We start from the raw sequence: 27,811 nt of genomic DNA, 5'->3' as shown, positions 1-27,811 counted from the left end.
AACAAACTACTATTGACAGCTAAAAGCCTGCAAGTCTTACTTGCTTTTCATTTCCTTTCCTCTGGTAAATAACATGTCCATGTTTACTTAGCATGTTAGTATGTGGGGAAATTCTGAATGTTAGAATTTCAGGGACTGCTGATTGTGGTTTACTTGGAGCTGTAATGGTTACACACTAGCCCATCCAGGTCAGTGGGACTGGAAGACTTAGGAAGAGCAAAAATTATATCCTTTATATAGATTCCTTTTATACATCACCACCTGAAACTCAGTAACACCTGTATTGTTTTCTTTGCCTTAAAACATCTAACAAGTAATGAGCACACATTTGGAAGGAAAAACTGATAAACTGAATTCCTTAAATATTTTCAACCTTCTGTACTAAAATCCACATACGTTTTACCCAATTCAGTAGTGATAATTGAGCATTTTTTACTTACACTTCTTCAAAGTGTGCTTAAGTTGTACAGTTAAATCTGTAAGCAACCAATAACAAAGAATGCCACAATCAGTGTTTTTAATTTATTTTTAATGAGAAAGACATGAAAAGCATATTTGTGTACTGCTGAGAGTAAAAATATTGTAGGAAAAAGAATTGCTATTATATCTCTAGCTTTGTATACCATTCTATTAATCTTTCTGGAAATTTGTAGTTATATACATGGGTATATAATAAAACTTTAAATTTATGTATTTTTAACACAGAACTACTTTGAAAGAACATTTGAGAATCCATAGTGGAGAAAAGCCTCATCTTTGTAGTATTTGTGGACAAAGTTTTCGACATGGAAGCTCATACAGGTAAATAAAGCTATTTTTCCCTATGTGAGGTAAGATACAATTACATCTCCATTTTATTTATTTCTTATAATGTTTTTTGTTGAATATTTCTAAACATGATATATAAAGTTGTACAAAAAGCTTTCTGTTCTCTACAGTTTTTAATATTTATTTGCATTTTAAAGGATTCATAAAGAATATTATTAAATGTTTCCTCATTGCCAAATTTACTAAAGGTTTTATACTAAGTTATTATTCTAATATTTATCTATTTTTCCTTGAATGAGAATTTATTTGGAACCTTTTTGTTTCAAATTTGGTGTTGTTTGTTTGTTTGTTTGTTTGTTTTTGCTTTTGTTTTTGTTTGCAGTACTAAGGATCCACTCCAGGGCCTTGAGCATGCTAGGCAAATGCTAAATCATTGAGTTACGTTCCCAGCTCTATTTCTTCATTCTTCATTATACAAGAATATCTTTAGTATAAAAACATGGCAAGTTTAAAACTCTAGAATTCTCAATTTTATGAATGAATCTCTGACCACATTTGAAGTTTATGAAAATGTTTTTCTAGATATATAACTGCTTTTTGGAAATGCTTGTATCATTTTAATTTTATGAATGGTTTCTAGAATTTTAGTTGTAAGGCTTTAGTGTTTACACTTTCATTTATTATTTTCCTCTTAAATTTAGATAGATTGTTTTTCCTTTAGATGCAGTCCAGTTAGATTACTGATTTTAGTTATGGTAGAATCAACACTTATTTTGGCAACTTGAATGAGAAAGCTCTTCATTTTACTAGGAGATATATATATATATATATGTATACTGTATATGTGACAAAAGATAAGATGTGTGTGTGTGTGTGTATAGACACACACACATTGTATGTATATATAATAGATTGTAGGGATAGAAGAATTCAAGTTAAATCAATTTTAATAATCGAAACCTTTATAATCTGTGTTTGAATGACTATAAAAGGAGTTCCATTTTCCTCAACTAGTGCAAAGAGTGGTAAAGTGTAATTTTCATAATGTTGAGTTCTTTTATAATACAATAAATTCTGAACTATCAATTTATAAGTGGTATCACTTGTCTTCTGGAATAGTACTAATCTTCAGTTACTTGCTGTGTTATTTGCTATTATTATTATCATGTGTTTAGTCATTTGTACAGTTATTCCATTTGTCTGATTCTATTCCTGTAATATTCCTCCTTTCGATGTTTCTAAGACTTGGCCAGTCAGATAACAACCCCAGATATTTGGTAGATTCATGAAATAGATTTAAGATCTAACAGGTTGGGAAGAAATATTATCCAAAAGTGGTTTAAGCATGTGCAAATGTTAAAATGCTTTTTTGGAAGTGATGAATAGAACCCTGGGGCCAATCAACAGAGGACTGAGAAAGGCTCTGAAAGTCAGATAAAAGACAAATAGTACCTGAAGGAGGTTGGGTAGACAGCCCATTTTTCATTATTTATTCATTTTCAAGTATTTGTCATCAGTTTCAGTGGTCTGCACTTTTTTTTCTTTATAGGCTTCACTTACGAGTACATCATGATGACAAAAGATATGAGTGTGATGAATGTGGAAAAACATTTATTCGTCATGACCACCTTACAAAGCACAAAAAAATACATTCAGGTAGGCTATATTTTGTTTTTCTATTTTCAGAATTTTTTAATACCTAAAAAGAACATCATAATGTTCTTTTTAGAACATTTTCTGAAAGAAGCATCTAAAAGAGAAGTAATTTTATGACATTCCCTGAAATTTTAATCATATATTTGGTCACCCTTTGTTGACTACAAAGTATAGTTTAAAATTTAATTTTAAACAAATTCTCAAAAAATTTGAATTTGCATATCATGGTGATATGTGGAATTATTGCTATTGTCACATCCCTAACGGAAGAAACTGTGATAATATTTCCCACTTTGATTGTATTTGAGAAATAGTTAGCAAAATTTTGGTGTTTTAAAGGAAAATGATTGTAATTGTTTATGTTATACTAAATTTTGAAAGCATCTTTGGAAAAAGAGTATTTTAATAATCTTGATCAATTTCAGATCTTTATACTGTATTTATAATTTGTACATTCTGGGGATTTCTTTCATATTTTCCTCTTAGATTGATGTTCAGGAAGTTCTAAGAGAGTCAACTATGTGAGCACAATAATGGGAAAGAGCCATCTCTAAGAGCACAGTAGAACAGGTGATTATTCTAATAAGCATAATTTAAAATATAAAGTATACAACAAATAATAGTTATTTTCTTAAATCATATCAGTGAGGCAGATTGCAGTTATTTTCAATTTTTTGTAATTTTTATTTTTTTTTTATTTTTTTACTATTGGGGATTGAACCAGGGCACTTGACCACAGAGCTGCATCCCCAGCCCTTTTTTGTATTTTTATTTATAAACAGGTTCTTGCTGAGTTGCTTAGTGCCTCGCTTTTGCTAAGGCTGGCTTTGAACTCAAGATCCTCCTGCCTCAGCCTCCCTAGCCACTGGATTACAGATGTGCGCCACCACACCCAGCTGAGATAGTGATTTTTAAAGACCAAGTATTTGTAGCTAAATGTAAAAATAGGAAATCACCTAGGATTTTTCATTACATTTGCATTTTGGCTCATTGCAAAAGTAAGAAATCCCACAGATGAAAATCTTTCAAAAGCAAAGTACAAAGATCTGAAATGTTCAGGTCCTTTTTATAAATAGTAAAACAGCCTCTTTTCAATGTAATGTATGTTCATTTGAGGTGTTTCACATCTAGACATATATATCTATATAAACAACTAAAAAATATCCTGGGTTTTAAAGTAATTTCATTTATTTTGCTCTTTTACATTGAAAGGTAAGATTTGAAATCTAGAGCAGAAGGCTGTTAATTTCTTTTCCAAGTGGATAAAGGATTTACATTCGTGAAATTAAATATAGATTCCCTAAGGAAAGATGTTTAAGAAAGGAATATAAAGGAAATAGCCCAGAATAATAGGTGGTTTTACTTTCTTGGTTTGTTTCCTAGCATGTGATCTTATTGTTTGGTCATTTATTTATGGGGGGGAAAAACAAACTGAACTGTATACTATAATCAAAGTATTTGGAACTTTATTTTTAGGTGAAAAGGCTCATCAGTGTGAAGAATGTGGAAAATGTTTTGGTCGTAGGGATCATCTCACTGTTCATTACAAAAGTGTGCACCTTGGTGAGAAAGTGTGGCAAAAGTGAGTGAAAAAGTAAAATTTTTCATAATTACTACATAGGCTGAGTCTTGATTGAGGAAGAGTTAGAGCTTTTTGTTTAATTAGGGATAGGTTAATCAGCTGTTTTTTTTTTCTAGTTTATCATAGCTTCTTTATAGATCTTAAAGAATTGAGCAAGGCATATTTTTTCCTACTTATTTTCACTGAATTGAAGGAGTAAGAGGTGGTAGACATAGACTTTGACTTAAATAATACTCTTTTGCAAATATCTTAGTCCTCACAATTAAATTTTACATTTGAGATTATTTAACTCAAAAATACTCTTAGGCACTACAGTATGCTGCTCACTAAGTTAACTTTTGGGTAATTTATAGTTTTATGTCTATGATAAAAATGAGGGGCAAGTATTTCATTCCTTGAAATTTATTTGATTTATAAGTGCAAATATCAAATATTTATTATAAAGTGAAATGATGAGAGCATTGTCAACTTTTTGATGAATGTGAATTTTGAGATTGCTGCAGTTTCTAATCAGCCTCAGTATTTGTTTCTTTAATGTTTTAATTTACATAAAGTAAAATTTTCTCTTTTTAGAGAATAGTTCTGTAAGTCATATAATCACTACCATCAGAATACAGACTATTTCCATAACCTCAGAATTTGTACCCTTTGTACTCAGTTGCTCTTCCCTTTAGCCCACTATTGATCTGTTTTTGTCCTATTAATTTTTTCTTGTATATTTAAATAGCTGATATTAAAAAGTGATTTAAAACAGTTGAGAATCTGAAGGCTTCTTTTTATGGATTTTTTAATATAACTGGAGGAATAAGAACCAGCAACAAGCTCCATACCTAAAAGTATCCATGTTTCTGTAGAGTTCTATGCTTTATTCATATGATAATTATATGTACAGTTATAAAATTGGAACTTATTTTCATTATTATTAAAAATTACATTGAAAAATGCAAACATTTTTATTTTCTTAGATATAAAGCAACCTTTCATCAATGTGATGTTTGTAAGAAAATTTTTAAAGGAAAATCAAGTCTGGAAATGCATTTTCGGACACATTCAGGTAAGACTTAATGGGTACTTCATATATACTTTGGTGAGGTTATTCAGGAGTAAAATATGCCCATATTTGTTCTTGGTTAAATCATTTTCCTCATTAAGATGTCTACTCATTATATTGGAGTTTATGTGAATAAGCAATATTGGTCTTCTAGTCTGTACTGTATTCTAAAAGCTTCAGTACTTTTGAATATCATTATTTAGAATTTGGAAAATTATTCTCCTATGTGGCTTATTCTCATCCATACATGTTTTGCTTATGTAATCCTCAGAGTAGTGATTATATATTTACTTCAACAGTTGTCTTGTTGAAACAGTAATACATTAGTTAAAATTGGCATAAACTGATAGAAATCTGGGATTGGATTTTAGCCTTGGTTCATACTTTTAAGTCCAAGGTAAATTGTCTTTATAAGATCTTTGTGCTGTAGTATAGCATATAAAGTGTACAAATCTTAATGGACAGATCAATGAGTTTTTATAATTAATATGTCAATGTAGCCACCCCTCAGATCAACATGTAGAATACTGCCAGGACCCCAGAGGCATCTTCCCTGTCCCCTCCTTGCAGAGATAATGACTATGTTGACTTATATCAATAAAAATTAGTTGTGTCTGTTTGAACCTCATATAAATGGAATTACATAATAAGAACATTTTTTTTTTTCAAGATCTGGCTTTCACTCAAAAGTATGTCTGTGAGATACTTTTATGAGAGGTTTATTTTTATTCTCATATTAATATACCCTACTTTATTTTGTCCATTCTACTGTGAAGGAAGAATTGCTTAGTTCTTTGAACAGTCTTGTCCATATTTTTGCATAAACATGCAAAAAAAATTAATTATTCTGGTATTATACCTGACCCTGCAATTCCTGGCAGTGAGGATAGACATTACTAAACAGGTTTTTAAGACAATTGTGTCCATTTGTACTACCACTAGCAGTGTAAGAATTCTAGTTGCTCCACATTTTCACCAACGTTTCATATTTTGTGTTAGTTCACCTGATGGATGTGTAGTACTATTTGAAAGTAGCCTTTATTTGCATTTTTGTGATGAGTAGTGATATTCAAACCTCCCCATATTTTATATGCTTGCTGGTCATTTGGGCATCCACTATTATAATTAATTCTTCTCATTTTCTTAAATCTTTTTTTAAATTCATTTGTAAGAGTTCTTTCTATATTAGTTGTATTAGTCTGTTGCTAATTGTATATATTGTAGATATCTTGTTCTACTCTATGACTTATCTTTTAACTTTAGTAATGGTATCTTTCTTTTTTTTTGAAAAAAAAATTTTTTCAGTTGTCTATAGACTTTTATTTTATTTATTTATTTTTATTGGTGCTGAGGATCGAACCCAGTGCCTCATACCTGCCAAGCAACCACTCTACCACTGAGCTACAAACCCATCCCTGGTAATGGTATCTTTCAATGAACAAAGATTCTGAATTTTAAAGACATCATGTATCTTTTCAAAAGTTTTTATATTTATGTTCTTTTCTCTTTAAAGAAACTTCTTTTTATAATATGACTTATTTTATTTATTTTTTTAATTATATATGACAGTGGAATGCATTACAATTCTTATTACACATGTAGAGCACAATTTTTCATATTTCTGGTTGTATACAAAGTGTATTCACACCAATTCGTGTCTTTATACATGTACTTTTAAAAATTTTTTTTTTAATTTTTATTTTTCCCTTAGTTGTTGATAGATCTTTATTTTATTTATTTATACGTGGTGCTGAGAATTGAACCCAGTGCCTCTCACATACAAGGCAAATGCGCTACCACTGAGCCATAGTCCCAGCCCTATACTTGTACTTTTGATAATAATGATCATCACATTCCACTATCATTTCTAACCCCCATACACCTTCTCTTCCCCTCCAACCCCTCTGCCCTATCTAGAGTTCGTCCGTTCCTCCCATGCTCCCTCTCCCTATCCCACTATGAATCAACCTCCTTATAGCAAAGAAAACATTCGGCTTTTGCTTTTGGAGATTGGCTAACTTCACTTAGCATTATCTTCTTTAACCTCAACCATTTACCTGCAAATGCCATGATTTTATTCTTTTATTGCTGAGTAATATTCTATCATATATATATGCCACATTTTTTTATCCATTAATCTATTGAAGGGCATCTAGGTTTGTTCCATAGTTTAGCTATTGTGAATTATGCTGCTATAAACATTGCTGTGGCTGTGTCCCTGTAGTATGCTGTTTTTAAGTTCTTTGGTACAGACTGAGGAAAGGGATAGCTGGGTCAAATGGTGGTTCCATTCTTAATTTTCCAAGAAATCTCTGTACTGCTTTCCAAATTGGCTGCACCAATTTGCAGTCCCACCAGCAGTGTATGAGTGTACCTTTTTCCCCACATCCTAGCCAACACTTATTGGTGTTTGTTTTCATAAAAGCTACCATTCTGACTGGAGTGAGATGAAATCTTAGAGTGGTTTTGACTTGCATTTCTCTAATTGCTAGTGATGATGAACATTTTTTTCATATATTTGTTGGTTGATTGTATATCATCTTCTGAGGAAGTGTCTCTTCAGGTCCTTGGCCCATTTATTGATTGGGTTATTTGGTTTTTTTGGTAGTTAGCTTTTTGAGTTCTTTATGTACCCTAGAGATTAGTGCTCTATCTGATGTGTGAAGGGTAAAGATTTGCTACCAAGATGTAGGCTCTCTATTCACCTCACAGATTGTTTCTTTTGCTGAGAAGAAACTTTTTAGTTTGAGTCCACCCCATTTATTGATTCTAGATTTTAATTCTTGTGCCACAGGAGTCTTATTAAAGAAGTTGGGACCTAATCTCACATGATGGAGATTAGGGCCTACTTTTTCTTCTTTTAGACACAGGGTCTCTGGTTTTATCCCTAAGTCCTTGATCCATTTTGAGTTGAGTTTCATGCATGGTAAGAGATAGGGGTTTAATTTCATTTTGTTGCATATGGATTTCCAGTTTTTCCAGCACCATTTGTTGAAGAGGCTACCTTTTCTCCAGTGCATATTTTTGGCAACTTTGTCTAATATAAGGTAATTGTACTTTTGTGGGTTAGTCTCTGTGTTGTTTACCATTGGTCTACCAGTCTGTTTTGGTGCCGTTACCATGTTGTTTTTGTTACTATTGCTCTGTAGTATAGTTTAAGGTCTGGTATGGTGATGCCACCTGCTTCACTCTTCTTGCTAAGGATTGCTTTAGCTATTCTGGGTCTCTTATTTTTCCAGATGAATTTCATGATTGCTTTTTCTATTTCTATGAGGAATGTCATTGGGATTTCGATTGGAATTGCATTAAATCTGTATATTGCTTTTTGAAGTATGGTCATTTTGATAATATTAATTTTGCCTGCCCAAGAGCAAGATAGATCTTTCCATCTTCTAAGGTCTTCTTTGACTTCTTTCTTTAGGGTTCTATAGTTTTCATTGTATAGATCTTTCATCTCTTTCATTAAGTTGATTGCCAAGTATTTTATTCTTTTTGAGGCTATTGTAAATTGGGTAGTTTTCTACATTTCCATTTCTGAGGATTTATTACTGATATACAGAAATGCCTTTGATTTATGGGTGTTGATTTTATATCCTGCTACTTTGCTGAATTCATTTACTAGTTCTAGAAGTTTTCTGGTGGAACTTTTAGGGTCTTCTAGTTATAGAATCATATCATCAGCAAATAGTGCCAATTTGAGTACTTTTCCTATGTGTTATTTCTTTAATTTCTTTCACCTAATTGCTCTGGCCAGTGTTTCAAGAACTATGTTAAATAGAAGTGGTGAAAGAGGGCATCCCTGTGTTGTTCCAGTTTTTAGAGGGAATGCCTTCAATTTTTCTCCATTTCGAATGATATTGGCCTGGGGTTTAGCAAAGATAGCCTTGATGATGTTGAGATATGTTCCTGTTATCCCTAATTTTTCTAGTGTTTTGAACATAAAGGGGTACTGTATTTCATCAAATGCTTTTTCTGCATCTATTGAGATGATCATATAATTCTTTTCTTTAAGTCTATTGATGTGATGAATTACATTTATTGATTTCCGTATGTTGAACCAACCTTGCATCCCTGGGATGAATCTCACTTGATTGTGGTGCATGATCTTTTTGATATGTTTTTATATTCGATTTGCCAGAATTTTATTGAGAATTTTTACATCTATGTTCATTAGAGATATTGATCTGAAGTTTTCTTTCTTTGATGTGTCTTTGCCTGGTTTTGGAATCAGGGTGATATTTGCCTCATAGAATGAGTTTGGAAGTGCTCTCTCTTTTTCTATTTCCTGAAATAAATTGAAGAGTATTGGTATTAGTTCTTCTTTAAAGATCTTGTAGAACTCAGTTGTGTATCCATCCAGCCCTGGGTTTTTCTTGTTTTTTTAGACTTTTGATGGCATCTGCTATTTTGTCACTTGAAATTGATTATCCTGATTCAATTTGGGCAAATTATATGACTCTAGAAATTTGTAGATGCCTTCGATATTTTCTATTTTATTGGAGTACAAGTTTTCAAAATAATTTCTAATTATCTTCTGTATTTCTGTATTGTCTGTTGTGATATTTCCTTTTTCATCACGTGTGTTAGTGATTTAGTTTTCTCCTTCTCTTTGTTAGCATGGCTGAAGGTCTATCAATTTTATTTATTTTTTCGAAGAACCAACTTTTTGTTCTGTCAATTTTTTCAGTCGTTTCTTTTGTTTCAATTTCATTGATTTCAACTCTGATTTTAATTATTTCCTGTCTTTTGCTGCTTTTGGTGTTGATTTGTTCTTTTTTTCTTAGGGCTTTGAGATGTAATATTAAGTCATTTATTCATTGACTTTTTCTTCAAATGTATGAAATATGGTATGTCAAGAGCTTTGTAATGTTTTGAACAACTAATAAAAAAAATAAATAAAAAAAATAAAAATAAAAAAAGGAATGAACTCCATGCAATGAACTTTTCTTTTAGAACTGCTTTCATCGTGTCCCAGAGATTTCGATATGTTGTATCTGTATTGTCATTCACCTCTAAAATTTTTTTTAATCTCCTCCTTGATGTCTTCTGCAACCCATTGTTCATTCAGTAGTGTATTATTTAGTCTCCAGGTGTTGGAGTGGCTTTTATTTCTTATTTTATCATTGATTCCTAATTTCATTCCATTATGTTCTGATAGAATGCAGGGTAGTATCTCTACTTTTTTATGTTTGCTAAGAGTTGCTTTGTGGCATAGTATGTGATCTATTTTAGAGAAGGATCCATGTTCTGCTGAGAAGAAAGTGTATTCACTCGTTTGAAGAATGAAATATTCTATATATGTCAGTTAAATCTAAGTTATTGGTTGTATTATTGAGTTCTGTAGTTTCTTTTTTCAGCTTTTGTTTGGAAGATTTATCTAATGACGAAAGAGGTGTGTTAAAGTCACCAAAATTATTGTGTTGTGGTCTCTTTGACTCTTGAACTTGAGAAGAATTTGTTTGATGAATGTAGATGCTCCATTGTTTGGGGCATATATATTTATAATTGTTAAGTCTTGTTGGTGTATGATTCCCTTGAGCAGTACGTAGTGTCCTTCTTTATCCTTTTTGATTGACTTTAGTTTGAAGTCTACTTTATTTGATATGAGGATGGAAATCCCTGCTTGCTTCTGCAGTCCATGTGAGTTGTATGATTTTTCCCAACCCTTCACCTTCAGTCTGTGGATGTCTTTTTCTATGAGATGAATCTCCTGGAGCTAGCATATTGTTGGTTTCTTTCTTTAAATCCAATTTGCTCGTCTATGTCTTTTGATTGGTGAGTTTAGGCCATTAACATTCAGGGTTATTATTGAGACATGATTTGTATTCCCAGCCATTTTTATTTATTTTTGTCATTTACCTTTACTAGGTTTCTCTTGTGATTAGATTTTCCTTTAGTGTAATCCTTCCCTCTGCTGATTTTCATCATTGTTTTTCATTTCCTCTTCTTGGAATATTTTGCTGAGGATGTTCTGGAGTACAGGCTTTCTAGTTGTAAATTCTTTTAACTTTTGTTTATCACAGAAGGTTTTTATTTCATCATCAAATCTAAAGCTTAGTTTTGCTGGATATAAGATTCTTGGTTGGCATTCATTTTCTTTCAGAGTTTGGTATGTGTTGTTCCATGATCTCCTGGCTTTGAGGGTCTGGGTTGAAAAATCTGCTGAGATATGAATTGGTCTCCCCCTATATGTGATCTGATTGCTCTCTCTTACAGCTTTTAAGATTCTATCCTTATTCTGTATGTTAGGCATTTTCATTATAATGTGCCTTGGTGTAGATCTGTTTTAATTTTGTACATTTGGTGTCCTGTAAGCCTCTTGTATTTGGTTTTCCAGTTTATTCTTCATGCTTGGGAAATTTTCTGATATTATCTCATTGAAGAGACTGTGCGTTCCTTTGATTTGAAACTCTGTGCCTTCCTCTATCCCAGTAACTCTGAGTTTTGGTCTTTTGATGCTATCCCATAATTCTTAGATGTTCTGTTCATGGTTTCTAACTATCTTCACTGTGTGATCAACTTTATTTTCCAGGTTATATACTTTGTCTTCATTATCTGACGTTCTTTTTTACAAGTGATGTAGTCTGTTAGTTATGCTTTCTATTGAGTTTTTTTATTTGATTTATTGTATCCTTCATTTTAAGGATTTCTGACTGGTTTTCTTTCAGAGTCTCTATCTCTCTTTGGAAGTAATCTTTTGCTACCTGTATTTGCTCTCTTATCTCATGTTTGAGTAATCAATTTTTGCCTGTATTTGCTCATTTAGGTCATTCTTTAATTCACAGATCATTTTAATTATGAACCTTCTGAACTCCTTCTCTGACATTTCATCAACTTTCCTGTCCACGGGTTCTGTTTATTATAGTGTCCTGGTTTGTTTGGGGCACTTTCCTCCCTTGTTTTTTCATGTTGTCTATGTGTCTTCTTTTCTTGCAGTGTGGATCTGAGATATTACACTTTCTTTCCTATATTCTTGTAGTACCCATGCAGATTGTCTATACCTCACTTGATTTTGGGCTTCCAGACCCTGTTGGTGTCCCTCATTGAATGCTACTGCATCCTGGAACTGGGTCCTGTGCAAGCTGGTGTGGGTGGATCTGGGCCTCTGGGCTTGACCTCCCTTGGTAGTCTGCTGTTTGGGAGGGACAGTCCTGTGGTGGGTGTGGTTGCAGGAGGGGTGGACCAGGCCTACTGAGAGCCTGGGTCCCCTGCGGGCTGATGTGGGAGGTCTGGGGTGGATCTCTGCTCCTGCAGTAGTCTGCTGGTTTGAAAGCTTTAAAGAAACAAACTTCTTTAACTTCAGATAATGAAGACAAACTGACCCCTGGTAATTGAAACTTTGGATGTCACTTTCTAGAAGCTTTATTGTAACCTTCATATTTAGATCTACGCATCTTGAATTTTTGTTGTTATTAAGGAGGGATGAATATTCCCATTTTGACATAGTTATCTAGATGTGCTACCACTATTTACTGAAAGACTGTTCTCACTGCATGTTGTTGATACATTTGTTTTAAATTAAGTGATCACATGTGTGGTTTGTCAATTCTATTATGTTCTATTGAACTATCTGTATAGACTTTTAAAGTTTTAGTAATGTGAAAAGTTATGTTTAGTTTTGTATGTCAAACCTTACATTTCTGGAATAAACACAGATTGATTCACGATCTGTTACTCTGTTAATGATATATTACCTTGTTCCTCCATCATGTTGTATTCAAGATATAACATCCTGTTCCTTATGTATTACCCTGTATAGCTTAATTCAGTTTGTTTACTTGCTTTTATTTCTCTCCTCCTTTCTTTTTTTTCTTTTCTTTTTTTCTTTCTCCCTTTTTCTCTATGTTCATGAGACATACTACCTATATTTTTTTCCTTGTAATGTCCCTGTCAGGCTTTGTTATAATGAGACTGGTCAAAAAAATGATATGGGAAATAATACATCTTTTTGAAGTACGTAGAGGAGTTTGTGTAAAATTGGCATCATACTCTCAATATTTGAAAGAATTCACTGGTAAATCCCTCTGAGTTTTATTTATTTTATTTAGAGAAAGGTTTTAATTTTTTGCAATGTTGGGGATCAAATCCAAGGTCCTCTGTGTGCTAGTCAAACACTTTACCACTGAGCTATGTCCCCAGTCTAATTAAAGATTCCTTAATAGTTATAGAGCTGTCAGAAACTCAGTGTCTCTTTTGACTTTAAGATATTTGTGTAATCTAAAATACCAAATCTTTTGGCAGAATTCAGGGTATTTTATTTATCTCTTTAATGATTATAGGATCTTTGGTTATAACCATTTTTCATTCCCATTATTGGTAATGTATTTTTTTACTCTGTCTTTTAAAGCTCTACATAATGATTTGATTCATTGCATTCTTCAAGTTTTGTATTTCATATTTTCACTATAATGCCATTAAAATATTTTCTAATATTTATTCTGATTTTTTTCTCTTATGTTTTATCTGGAACTGCCTTATACAATTCCTAAATATTTAGGGATTCTCTAAGCATATTCCTGTTATAGATATCTAGCTTAATTCCACTCTTGTCTGAGAACATATTCAATTGTTCAAACATTCTACATTCTTTTTTTCTTTTTTATGAGTTACTGAGAATTCTGTGATAAAATCTCTAATCTTCATTATAAATTGTCTGCTTTGCCTTTCCTTTTCTTTTTCTTTCTTTCTTTTTTTTTGCTTTATGTATTTTGAGGTTAGGTTCTTGATATATACAACTTGTTACGTCTTTCTGTTGAATGGTACTTATTATTATAAAATATCCCTCTTTATAAGGATTAACTAGCATTCTTTTGGATACTGATGTGGCATATGTATTTTTTTCTCTTACATCCCAATCATTTTGAGGACATTTATTTAAGAAATACATTTTAAATTATGTGATTTTTCTTTTGTTTAAATTTAAATCTGTCATCCATGTATTTTTATTAGTATTTTTCCTTTCAGTTAGCATTTATTAATTTCATGGTTACCCTGAATATAATGATATATAGTCTTAAATTAGAGTCTATTTTACTTCCTAGAAAAGATAAATAAAATAGTTAAAATTATTCATCACTTTTCAGACAATACAAAGACCTTGTAATACCCTTATCTTTTGTACTTTTTGCGTATTTTATGTTTTGTTTTTTTTTTTTTTTTAGTTTTACGGGTATTTTAAAGTAATAAGACTTTTTGTTTTAAATAAATAATATTATTTAGATTTAATCATATATTTTTCGTTTACTGTCCATTCCTTCTTGCATTATCATTGTGCATCTATAATTATTTTCCTTCTGCATGAGAAACACCATATTCTCTTAGCTTTTATTTAACTAAAATGTTTTTATTTTTACCTTAAGGAGGATAGTTTTTCTGGCTATAAAGTGACATTAGCATTTATTTTCTTATAGCACTTTAAATATGTCATCTCTCTTTTTCAAGCTTCTTTGACTTTTTTGAAATTTTTACTGTTATTTTTATTGTTGATCACTTGAAAGAAATGTTTCCCAGTTGGTTTTGCTTTTACAGATTCTTCTTTATCTTTGGTTTTCAATAGTTTTGCTCTTATATTAGTCAGCTTTTTTTGTTGATGTGACCAAAAGACCTGATAAGAACAATTAGAGGAAGCACAGTTTATTTGACTCATATTTTTAAATTTCTCAGTCCATAGATGACCAACTCTACAGCACTGGGCCTGAGATGAGGCAGAACATCATGGTGGAAGAGTAGGGCAGAGGAAGGCAGCTCAGAACATGGCAACAAGGAAGCAGAGGGAACTGTGTTCACCAGGGACAAAATATATACCCAAAGGCATGCCTCCAGTGACTTACCTCCTTCATCCACACCCTCCCTGCCATTCATGTGGATAAATGTACTGATTAGGTTAAGGCTCTCATAACCCAATTCTTGTACTTTATTGCTTTGTCTCACACGTGAGCTTTTTGGGAAAACCTTGTGTCTAAACCATAACAACTGTAGTATGACTTCATGTGTTTTTTGTTGTAGTTTGTTGCTTATATTTTGTGAAGCTTGTGGAACTTACTGCATCTACAACTTGATGTCTCTCTTTTTTAGGAAGGTTCTCAGTCACATTCTCTTTAAATATAGCTTTATTATATACTCTGTCTGGGAATTCAAGTATTCATATGTTAGACCATTTCACTTTGTCATATATCATTGTCATGCAATTTTTTTTATCCTATATCTCTTTATGTGTTTACCTGGATATTTTCTGTTGATACAGCTTTCATGGTAGTAACCATTTCTTCTATGGCATCCAATTTGCTGTTAAATCTACCTATCAAATTGTTATCTTCAATTGTTTAATTTTTCTAACTTTCTTTTCTACACATTCCAATTCCTTAGTGAAATTTTCTTTTTTGTATCTTCATGAACATATTAACCATATTGATTTTGATGTCTTAGCCTTATAAATATAGCACTTTGAAATTTTTGGTAAATCTGTCACCATGTTTTTCTCTTGCTATTTGATCACCTGTTCCTATTTCTGGCATGCCTGGTAATTTTGTATTGAACTTTGGATTTTGTAATTAAAAATTATAGACGCTCTTGAAGATGTGTTTTTTCACAGATTTAATATTCTTCTCACCAGCAGATGGAGCATGAAATGACCTTGCTTTATTTCTTTTTTTATTTCTGGTCTGTCTTCTAGTTCATCATATTTTGGGGTCTTTACTGAAGGAATGGTATCTTTTCTCACTTTGAAGAGTCCTGAATTCTAATCTCTCTCCTCAGCAGCCCTTGGGACTGCTGAAGAAACTCAGTCCTTTAGCCTCTCAGCCCCTGGTCTCCAGCTGTCTCACTCAGGAAATGTTCATCTTTGGAATTGGCACATATTTTGGTTCATTTTTCTATTCTTCTTCTTCTTCCTCCCCACTCTGCCCAGGCTTCTGACCCCTCAAGTCCTTGATAGTCCAAAGCTCCAACTTTTGTCTTCTTATTTCAGTGAGATTTCCTCAAGCCCTAGGCTGCAATTTGGCCTCATTTTCCCATAAACTGAATCTGAAAGCGCACTGAAGAGAGAAGAAAGCACCTCCATACTTCCTGTGTCTCTAGAACCTTGGCCCCATGGGTTCTGGCTGACTTGGTTGTACTTCATTCAGTACCTGTAAAGAGTAGGCTTTTTGTGCTATGTTTTTATTTGTTTTGTTTTTTGAGCTTTTATCTTCCCCTCACTCCAGCAAGAAACATGGTATGATATAAACTATCAAGTCTGAAATAAATGTCCCTCATTACATTTTAAGTACTAAATTTTAATCTAAAGATAGTTGATCCTGTGGGTGGCATTTTTAAATTCTAAAGTGTCATAGGTTGTTGGAATTATAACTGAGAAGTAGTTGGCATTAATTTGAGTATTGTTTTATTTTTTCTGGTGTGAATAGATTCCTTTCTATAGGTCCTGAAAAGTACCTTTCTTTGGTTGCTTATGTCTCTCATTTATGTTCCTCAGATGCATAAAACTTGGTTTAATTGCTGTTAAATAGATAATTTTACTCTAGAAAATCTCACTATAAAAATATTTTTTTTTATTCTATATTTCTCCTTTCATCAAGTTCATGTACTTACTTTTTGGCTTTTGCTACTTGTGTATCTTCATACAACCCAGATATATTTCATACATTCCATAACGTCAACATTTCCTTTATGGATTTTTGCTGCGCCCCTCCCCTGACTCAGGCAATGGCAAGGCCCTACTGAGGTGGATGGCGCAAGGCGTCCATCCTCTGGAGGAGCGCAGTATGTTTCTGGGAATGGGCTGGTTTGTTTTTGTATTCCTTTAATAAGTATAGTTGCAACTTCTCATATGACCATTAAGTATGAAGGAAAAAACATGACTTTCCCAATTAATGCAACTACTTCTAAAGAATAGATCTGTTTGTTCTAAATGCAGTGATTCAGCTGTGGAGTGTAAATTGTTAATGTCTAATGAAAAACTCCCAGTATTCCTGTCAAGGAAGTTTTTGAGAAATTAAATTAAAATCTAGAGAAGAAAAATTAATGTTAAGAAGACAGATTAGTGCTTGGTACTGGGCAACTTGTTCTTGTTCCTGTGCACAATGGTTTGTGCTCTTACTCTTGTTTGATTAAAATTAATAACAAGTCAACCACTTGCTGTAACCATGGCACCAGTTCCAGTCAGTAAGTCAAGAAAGAATAGTCAAGGTATAGGCCAATAGTTTGGGACATTTCTAACTATTATTAAAAGTTAACTAAGCAGAAACAGCTCAAAGCAAAATGCGAACTGAAAGTACAAATGCTTGCTTATGTATAAGCCAAGATACATTTTTCTATTCTAATTGTAGCTACATAATATTTTGTTTCTTTGAATAATGATTCCTGTTTTGTAACCACAAAGTACTGTGAGCCTGCCAAAATGAAAAGTATATATGATCAACTTCAGAAGTAAAGATTGGGACCAACACCTTCACTTTGGTGTCTGTGTTGTTTCTCCACCCCTCTTTCGCCGACTCTTCACCATCCGTTCGTCTCCTGAGACCCCCTGTTGGAGCTGGTCTCCGACAGATTTTGTCTTTTTATAAGCCCAAATTTATTTATTCTTCTAGGGAAAATGGCATCTGTTTAAAATGATAATAGATATCTCAAAGGATATGCCTATCAGGTTCCAGTTTTCTAAAAGTATTGTTGTACACTGGAACTAATTGGCTCTTTAAGTTAAAAAAAAGGAGGAGGGAAGGAAGAAAATCTTTGTATTTATAAAAGCATTTTCATGAAGACATTCATAGAAGCCATTATGCCTAGTAATATGCCAAAGGAAGACACTTAAAACTCACATTTTTATCTTTAAAAATCAAATCTATGCTTTTTGGTGGTGTGTGTTATGCTGTATTAGTGTTTTTATTTTCAAGGACAATCATAGAATGCTCCTTGCATGTCATATATTGATGTCAGGGATTTATAGAAAGAACTTATAATTCTTACATCTTAACAGTATAAGCTTTTTTTTTTTCCTTTCTCGCTCTCAAAGCACTCTGAATTTTGTCATTGTCTCTAATTCTAGGCATTCAACTGTAAAATCAAATGTCAGAGACAGTGCATCCTATATATAGTTAAAAAGTACTTCCTTTTCAGAAATGTTACTTCTCTATATAGTGTATTATTTCATGTCTCACTTTCGTTCTAGTAACATTGGTAATGCTGTTAGTCTAGAACCAAGTAGAAATCTAATGGTAGCAGGTTCCTAGCATCCCCATCTATATAAATTTTGTCAGTGGTTTGTCAGTGTTGTAATGGGCTGCAAAATATTAAACAATAATACCTAAAAAGTAATCATTTGAAATAGTTTCGCAGCTCCAAGATAGTTCTCTCTTTAATTTTCTACAAGAATAGATTATGTTTTAAATGGAGAGCTGAAGGAGATAAGGATAAAAAACCCGTGTAGGGGCTGGGATTGTGGATCAGCGGTAGAATGCTTGCAAGGCCCTGGGTTCGATCCTCAGCACCACATAAAAATAAATAAACAAAATAAAGATATTGTATCCAACTACTTCTAAATATATATATATATATATATAATCTCCCATGTAACAGTAGATATGTAACCTCATTTGTAATAGTAGATATGTAAACTCATTTGCCTTTGTATATTGCAATATTAGCATGCCTGTATTTATTTTCTATTGATGGTGTAATAAATTACCACAGATTTAGCAGCCTAAACAATATGTATTTATGAACTTGTAGTTCATTGGGCTAAGATCTAGGTGTTGGTAGGGTCGTATTTTTTTCTGAGGCCTCTTAGGAAAAATGTATTTATCAATTCCTGAGGTTCTTGGCAAAATAGAATTCTTGGAGTTACAGGGCTAGGACCAAAGTTCTAATTTTCTTGGTGGTGGCAAGCTAAGAGCCTTTTACAACTTTTAGTGTCCTGGGTCCTGCCTGGTTCCCTTCTTCCATTTTCAAAGCCAGTAATTTGGGGCTGAGTTCTCTTGTCACATGTCTCTCACCCATTATTCTTCAGTTAGCAGACAGTTCTTAAGACTCTTTCAGTTATATTGGACTCACCTCCATAATCCAATAAATCTGTCCATTTTAGATCCTAAACTTGATCATATCTGCAAAGTTTCACTTACTGTGTGATATAATATATTCACAGCTTCCGTGGATTAGAATGTGTACCTCTTTGAGGGACCGTTATTCTGCCTATCACATTGGCTAACCTAGGAATTTTTAATGCCTTATATAAAAAAGCAAATTAATCTATAGTGTGAGATCCTTGACTCAGGAATTCAAAACTGATCTACCCTCCTAATTCTTTCCCATCAACTTTTCTTATTTAGACCTTGGGCTAGAGATGATTATTACTACTTCTCATTCTGATCCAAAGAAAAAGGTTGATCAGAGTTTCTGTTATGATTTTTATCTTCCTTGGATAGAAGAAAATAAGTTTAACGAAACTTTTGGAGGCTGTAGTGGGAATAAAGTGAGAAATGATAATTAGTGCTGAGCAGTGTTATTTCAGTTTCTCATTTAGGTGCTATCATTATTTCATGTTACAGGTGAGGAAACTAGGATTAGTAGAAGTTGTTAGCTTGCTTAAGGTTTGGCTAGTAAGTTGTGTAGCCACAACTCAAGCCCATATCTTTCTGATATTTAACTAATTGTTTTCATCACTTTACTATACTATCCCTTTTTGTGATAGCATTTAATTTAATATGATTGTTCTTATTAAGGTCTTACAAGTATGCAGATGGAAACCTTGCAATTTAAATTATCATTTTATCAATTGGGTACACTTTACAATTAATTTTATTTTTTTCATACAGGTGAAAAACCATACAAGTGTCAAATTTGCAATCAATCTTTTAGAATTAAAAAAACCTTAACAAAACACCTGGTTATTCATTCTGATGCCCGACCTTTCAACTGTCAGCATTGTAATGCAACATTTAAGCGGAAAGACAAGTTGAAATACCATATTGACCACGTTCATGGGATAAAATCTCCTGATGATCCTCTCAGTACTTCTGAGGAAAAACTTGTGTCCTTGCCGGTAGAGTACTCATCTGATGATAAAATCTTTCAAACAGAAACAAAACAATATATGGACCAGCCCAAAGTTTATCAACCAGAAGCCAAGACTATATTACAGAATGTATCTGCTGAAGTGTGTGTTCCAGTAACATTGGTTCCAGTTCAGATGCCTGACACTCCAAGTGACCTGGTGCATCATACTACCACACTCCCACCATCTTCTCATGAGATTCTGTCACCACAGCCACAGTCAACTGATTATCCACGTGCAGCTGATTTAGCTTTCCTGGAAAAATATACTCTTACTCCTCAACCTGCAAATATAGTTCATCCAGTCCGACCTGAACAAATGCTAGATCCTAGAGAACAGTCTTACCTTGGAACATTACTAGGCCTTGATAACACTACTGCTGTTCAGAATATTTCTACTAATGAGCATCATTCATGAGTAAACATTCCACAGACTTTATGATGGTTATGTGCTAAATGGTAGCTAAAACCTGGTGGCTTTTAAGCTAGTAGGGCTGCTATTTTTTCATTTTTTGTAGTTTCTCAAGTCCTCAGAACAGTTTCAGATCAAGAAAACAGTGTGTCTCTGTTGACTGAATACATGAATATTTGGACATAATTTGGCATAATATTCGAAGTAAACATTTTTGTGATTTTTTTAATGGTTAGTGCTAATTTTTAATAGGTTCTTGAACTTTTCAGAATTAGCTACTGACATTATGGGGATTTTTTTTTTTAATTATCAGTGGAAAGTTTTATTCTTTAGCCTTATATCTTTTCTTCTTTCCCCATTTTACAAACAAGTTTAAGAAAGAATGTAGAAGTATACTGATAATTTCTTATCCTAACTTATTTTATCTACATTTTTAATTGAAATTAAGAATTTGAATATATAAGAAAGTCTTGGGTATATTTGTGATGTCTTGCCATCTATTCATAACTTCAGGTATAATAATCCTTCAGACTTTTGACATACTCAAAGCCAGAAGCTAATTTATATAAGATTAGCATGTTAAAAGAAATGTTGGATTGAAATGATAATCCAGATATTCAGGTTTTGCCTTTACTTGAGTTATTATGAATAATAAATGCAAACATTGATCTACGCATTAAATTATACAAGTTAAAAATGTGTTAGATGAAAAATATGACAGCCTTAACTAGATATCTTCAAGGTAAGTTAACCTTTTGAACTTTTTTTGTCATTTATTTCAGGAACATTAACAATATGTCATAGCTTATATCTTCGTCTCATTAATGAAGGAGCAGTTATGACTAATTAGTGACACAATTGAATGCACTACTTTTGAGTTTCATTTACTTTGACTGATTGAAAGTGGGATAAAGAACCTACTTACTTCATGTATAATCATTAGAAAAGATGCCAAACAAATTCTAAAATTTGCACCTACTTTGCTTTAATTGAATGAAGCTACTACTTGTTTACAAATTCACATACAATCCAGATTTTTATTTTTGCTTTCATAATTAGTGGAATGTTTATAATTATCCTTGATTCTTATTTTTGTATGAGACACAAGTTGAGGACTTGGAGAAAAGAAATAGCAGTTAACAGTGAAAGCTCACTGATTGAATTTGAAGGAAAACATTGAAATTATAGAATACCTTTAAAGATATGCACTTTCCATATTTTCAAGTCAATTTAAACTTACACTAGGATAATGTTTCCTAGTAGGATTGCTTGAGGATTAGACTGGACAGGGTTGATTTATTATTGATTTGCCATTTATCTGTTAAACTACTGGAAAATAGCAGTTCTCAAAGTTTTCCATTTTAATTTTGTTTACACTCCCAATTGCTTTAAGCACTTTTTTGTGTGTAAACTGTAAAGTCTGGCCTGGCCCTTGTGAATAAGAAAATCACAAATAAAATAATGAACTTTTAGTGAATAAAATTTAACCAATTAGTAATGGAAGAAACTGATGAAGCACTTAAGAAATGAAGGTACTTTATAGGAAAATTTGCCATGTTAGTGATAATAAAAACAAAAAAAAAAAATGTTGAAAATTGAAGCATTTAACCAAAGTAGCTCATATAAATAATAAAACCAACCTGAGTTTTGCCTCATTTATTAAGGTTTAGTTATAATTATCTTAGGACCAGTAGACATAATTACTATATTATTTCTTCTTTCTAAAGCATTCTCATTTACTTTATGTGGAAATGTTATACCTGGGGTACTTACATGATTGAGCTTGACTATAAGGTACTGTTAGTCTAGTCTTTCAGATTGACTGTTAAAAATACATCTTTATGATTTTTATTATAAAGACTGACAAGATTTTAACTAAAAATCTTAACTATAATAAAAATAAATCATACCTAAAAATATACTCTGCCTTATATATAAGCTAATATAGAAAATTTGGACTCACAAAAAGGCAAATGGTATATATATATGTGTATGTATGTATATGGTATATTGTATATTTGGTGGCAAAAAAAAGAGGATATTGCATTTTCACATTGAAAAGAATACTTTGCTGTTTGAAGGTATTTACTTTAGGGTTCTTTTAATAATGTTCTAATGTTTTAAATATATGGTATAATTGTAGGGATTGGTTTACATAGAATTTTTCTGAGATACATCTCTTATGTAAAGTGAAATACAGTTGTATAATTGTATTTAGTTATTATTGAAGATAACTTAAACTTGAATAGTGGTTTACTGTTTTCTAAAATGCTTTCACTTATTATCTCATTTGAACCTCATAACCAGCTCTGAAATAGAAAGGACATGGTGTATTTCCATTTTGTAGAGAAAGAATCGGAGGTTAAGATGAAAGGACTCATTTAAATTCATGTGATCAGTAAGTTGCAGAGTTACCAGTGGAAAAGAAGAAAGGTGGCATTAATGGTGGCTTACTATGTGCCAGGGATTACATTCCCTCACTTAACTGTAACCCTGTCTGGTAGGGAGTTTAATTCTTATGAAGAAACAACAAAAAGAAAACTAATCTGCTGCCTTGAATTTCCAGAAATATAAGAAATTTTGAAATTGGGAAAACCTCATGGATTTGGGCAAACTGAATGTATATAAGCTTTTGCATTGAGCACAAAAAGCATAAAATGAAACCTACTCTTTTCAGTTTACCTTTATATAACCCTGTAATCCATTTTATTTTATAACTATCCTTAAAATTTTGACTTAAGTTTAGCCTTATTGAGAATTGTTATTTTATAAACATAATTTATTGTTTTAAGTTAATTTTTTAGCAGATAGCAATTAGCACTTAGTCTGTAAATTGAATAATTTATCAAGTGCAGAAATTTATTAACCTAATTGGTTTTGACTTAAATGCACCAAAGATTTTTAGTAGGTATTAAATAGTCTTAAAAATTTTAAATTCTTTGTTGTTTGAATAAGTATTTGTCCAAAGAAGCACAGTTGAAGTCCTAGAAATATGGGTTTAAAGAAAAAACAAAAACAAAACAAAAAAATTAGTTTGAATACTGAGATTAAGTATTAAATGTTTGTGTTTATATGTATAACAATAAAAGCAGACAAAAATACTCTGGGAATAGTATACTGACAAACCAATTATAAGTAAGCATACTCAGTTTTCTTAAGTTTAATTGAATGTTGTTTTTAGTGAATACTATCAAATGCTAAATAATTTATTTTTTACACTACGTTATCAAAATAATTTTTGCCTTAGAAATTTTTGGGGGGTTAAGTTGTTATTTTTATATATAAAAAAAAAACCACCTATTTTTTGCAGCCTAAAATACCATTTGAGATTAGGATTTGTTCCTCATACCAGCAAGACATAACCAGTAACTATAAGGTAATAGTTTTTGCATACTTTTGAGTAATTTAGACATTCATTGCTGAGAAAAGAGGAGTAGCAAAAGTAGGGTTTTAAATTGGTGCTTTAGTGAGTGATTTTCTTTTAAGTGATGGTAGGTCATGAAATAATTACAAATGTTCTGTGAAACTTAAAGTGTCCAAACATGTTTGCAGAGTGACCATAAAATATTAGTTAAGGGCTAAAAATAATTAAACATCATTCATTGCTTTTCACTCTATAATTGTTAACAAATTCAATACAATTGAACTGGTATGTTTATAAGCCTGAATTTTCTTCTTACCATATCATTCTAATATAATTGATGAAAAGTCAGATTTTAAGCATTAGCTCTTTGACAGTGTCATTTTATACCATCTTTTCTTGACTATTTTGTGCCTTTTCAAAATGTTATACTTGCTTAGTTGATTCTGCTAGCTAGATTGTACTGGTTAATAAATGATTTTGTTTTGTTTTGAGTTCTTGTTTGTTATGGGTCTTATGTTTGTGTTGCCTGCTGGTTAGGCAACAACTTGTTTAGGTTGTTTTATGTTTATGTAGGAAAATTGGCACTAAGCGCTAGTGTGAACATTTGTTTTTATGATTTATATGTCATTTTAAAAAATCTGTATTGTAGCCTATATAGTTAGCTGTGAAGTCACTCCTGGGCCTGTCTTTAAATGCTTATTAGAAGAGTCTGACAAATAAAATGAATAGTGTGTCTGTCTCTCTCTCTATCTTTTTGGATAATCATAACCACGCAGTTACCATAACCACACTGTTCTGCACTGAGTGACTTCTTATTTTAATTTGCCTAAAACTGAACAAGAGGTGATAGTTTGAGATAAGATTCCCATTAGAAGCAGCAATATCCCAACCAATATATAACTTGAGTTGATGAACTCAGGAAAAATCAGGATTTTTAAAGTCATATTTGGATATTCTAAGACTTAGTGCCAAATTTTAAATGAAAATAAAATGTATTCTTTTTAATAAGGAACAATTAACAAGTTTCTAAAACTTTGAGTAGTGTAATGGTAAATATTACTTGCTATTAGTGAATGATGGATAATGTGAGAATAATTTTCTATTCAATTTCTAGGAACTAGGCAATTTTTTAGATCCTACTCTTTGCACATTTCCCTTGCTATAGTCCATAGTGTTTTAGGATGTTCCTTTATTTCCTCTGAATTTTTTTTTAACCTAAAATGCTTTCCTCCTACCATTAGCATGCTTTCTGCTCTTTCTCTTTGAAAGTAGCATTAGTAAGATAGAAGTAATAGGATTAGGTTGTGTAGAGAATGGGAGCAAGAAAGTTTTTGTAGAGAGAGAGTACTTACATTTTGCTTACTCTTCATGTTTCAACTTGCTGTGTATTGATCTTAAGTCTATGACTTGTACAATCCCCAAATAATTAAAATTTAGTCTCTGCAGCCATTTCTATAAAGAGAAATTAAGGATTATATTCAGAGCATAGAAGTTATCAAAGATGAACCTAACCTTTATTTTTTTTCAAAGTAGGTTAAAAAAAATTCAGTATTTGCATTACTGTTGGGGATTCAGAAGCGTGTTTTGAATAAAGAGCATGTGCACATCTCATTATTAAGCCTCTGCTTGCTACCTGTGCTTGCGTTAAAGTTGGACAATGTACACTGTGCTATGAAGTAATTATAAAAATTTTATTCCTTTCAACAATCACTCTTATCCCTATAGCTAAAACTGTAATAACCGTTGATGAGTGTGGCTGCCAAAAAAAAAAAAAATTACAAATCTGGATATTTAACTGCTCCATGTTGTGTAATAAATGTTCTAATTAAGGGGATTTATGATGTACATTAAAATAGAAGTGGTTTTGGACTTGTTTTCAGTCTCAAATAATAATTTTTGTTTTTAATTAAGGATACTTTTAAGAAAAATTACAAAGAAAAATCTGAAATATCAAAATTCATGATTGTCAACTGTATAAAATGTGAGTTTAATAGATATTTTGTTTGTCTCATGTTTCTTAAGTATAATGTCTTTATAGAAAAATTCAGTTCTCTGTGAAGAATAGGAAATGTCTTGTATATTGAATTAGTTCTTTGTGTTATTTTGATATTTAAAATAAACAGAAAGTTCTTTGGTCCTAATAAAGTATATCTAGGTTTTATTGAATTATATTTCCACATCATGGAAAATGCAGTACTCTGCATGCCTCTGTAAAACTGAATTCAAAGACCATGAGCAAATGGAAAACCAACTACTTGGGGCACACTTTTACTTTTATTTCTTAAAAATTACATATCATTTTAAATTTTTTTAAAATTTAAATATTAAATATTTAAATATAAAATTTAAATATTAAATGTGTAAACCTTAAACAATCCAATGATTCATAAGTGTCTAAATGCAAATATATTAATGACTGTTTTGTTTGAAGTAGTCATATTGCACTTTGTTTTGTTTTTGGGTGCTGATCATTGAACTCAGAGGCACTTTACCACTCAGCCATATCCTAGCCCTTTTTGATTTTTATACTGAGATATGGTCTTTCTGCCTTGCCAAGGCTGTCCTCAAAACTTGTAATCTTATTTCAGATTCTCCCTGTGCTCAGCTTTATGGTGTTTATTTTGGAGAGAAATCTATGAAGTGTAGCAACATTCTATTAATTAAATCAGTTATTCTGTATAATAGTGACAGTGGAGACTCTAACCTCTTAAACCCCTCACAAACAGAACTCTACATTCTGGTCATGGGAGAAATGATTGCTGGTTAAAGGCATAAACTGTATGCCAGAGGATAGTACCCCAGCCTTACAAACTATTGGCTCCATCTGGCCCCTTAACAGCCTTTTGTGGATAGACCATAAATTCTATCAAGGCAGCAGCTTTTCAGTGTTACAAGACTAAGTAAATTCTCCAGGCATGAATCCCATTTCAGCAAAGTGAGTTTGCTGATGATAGGCAACATTGTATGTAATATTTAATTGCTGTCTAGCAAATGATACCAAACCTGGTGGCTTAAAACAACAGACATTTATTGCCTCACAGTTCTGAGAGTCGGGAATCTAGATGAGGCTTAGCTGGGTGATTTTGGCTCAGGGTCTTTAATGAAGTTGAAGGCAAACTGTTAATCAGGGTTGCACTCTTAACAGGATAGCTATACTTCCAAGCTCACTCACGTGGCCATTGGCTTAAGTTCCTACTATGTGGCCTCCCCACAGGGCTGCTTAATGATATGGCAGCTGACTCCAACCCCCACACCCCACTCTTCACACACACCCTATCAGAAAGCAATCCAAAAAGAGAGAGAGTATACCTAGGATTTAAGCTCAGTCTTTTCCTAACTTAATCTTGGAAATGATATTGCGTCACTTCTGCAGTACATTGTGAGTCACTAGTTCTAGTCCACATGCATGGGACACAAATTTTCCCTCTTGAAGTAAGGAGTAGAAAGGAATTTTTGAGATATTTTGAAAACCGTCACAGATTCATTGGTTATAGATGCAGCTCTCTATAAATCCTTGGATAATGGCAGTTAGTACCACCATGTATATTCAGAGAGAAAAAATATTGCCCCTTCCATAAAAGGTTTAGTGTAACAACATGCCATAGGAAGTTGCCTGGTGCCACTGGAAAATGAAGTTATTTGGGGGAAGTTAGCATTGATCTTTGTTAGGTTGGGCACGCAACAGTGGCCTTTCACATAAGCGTTGGTAAGGGTAGACCATGTGTGAAGTTATTCTTGGTCTCTGCCCATGCTACTATGGCCACATGGTAAGTGGGTTCCATGAATAAGCAAATGGATTCCTTCCTTAGGAAAGATTCTGACATCCACAGGACAAGGTTATTGTTTTTACCTGGTTCTTAATCTCCTTGCCTGCCATGGATGTTTTCTGATAGGCATTTACATGCAACTTAATTTTAACATCCTGTACTTATTTTG

At 32.4% G+C, this 27,811-nt stretch overlaps 1 protein-coding gene across 1 annotated transcript in view; it reads left to right on the top strand.

Moving 5' to 3' along the window:
- Window positions 1-25,704, top strand: part of Zbtb41 (zinc finger and BTB domain containing 41) — a 44,351-nt gene extending 18,647 nt beyond the window's left edge. Inside the window, exons 7-11 of the mRNA XM_015483794.2 lie at window positions 706-801; window positions 2,318-2,424; window positions 3,901-4,006; window positions 4,972-5,060; window positions 19,862-25,704. Of these exons, the coding sequence (XP_015339280.1) occupies window positions 706-801; window positions 2,318-2,424; window positions 3,901-4,006; window positions 4,972-5,060; window positions 19,862-20,517 (1,054 nt within the window). The 3' untranslated portion in view covers window positions 20,518-25,704. The remainder of the gene's footprint in view (window positions 1-705; window positions 802-2,317; window positions 2,425-3,900; window positions 4,007-4,971; window positions 5,061-19,861) is intronic.
- Window positions 25,705-27,811: the final 2,107 nt, after the last annotated feature.

Source organism: Marmota marmota, unplaced genomic scaffold (genome assembly GCF_001458135.2).
Source record: "Marmota marmota marmota unplaced genomic scaffold, marMar, whole genome shotgun sequence".
NCBI classification, from domain to species: domain Eukaryota; kingdom Metazoa; phylum Chordata; class Mammalia; order Rodentia; family Sciuridae; genus Marmota; species Marmota marmota.
Note: the sequence above shows the minus strand (reverse complement) of the source record. Positions and strands in the feature narration are given on the sequence as shown.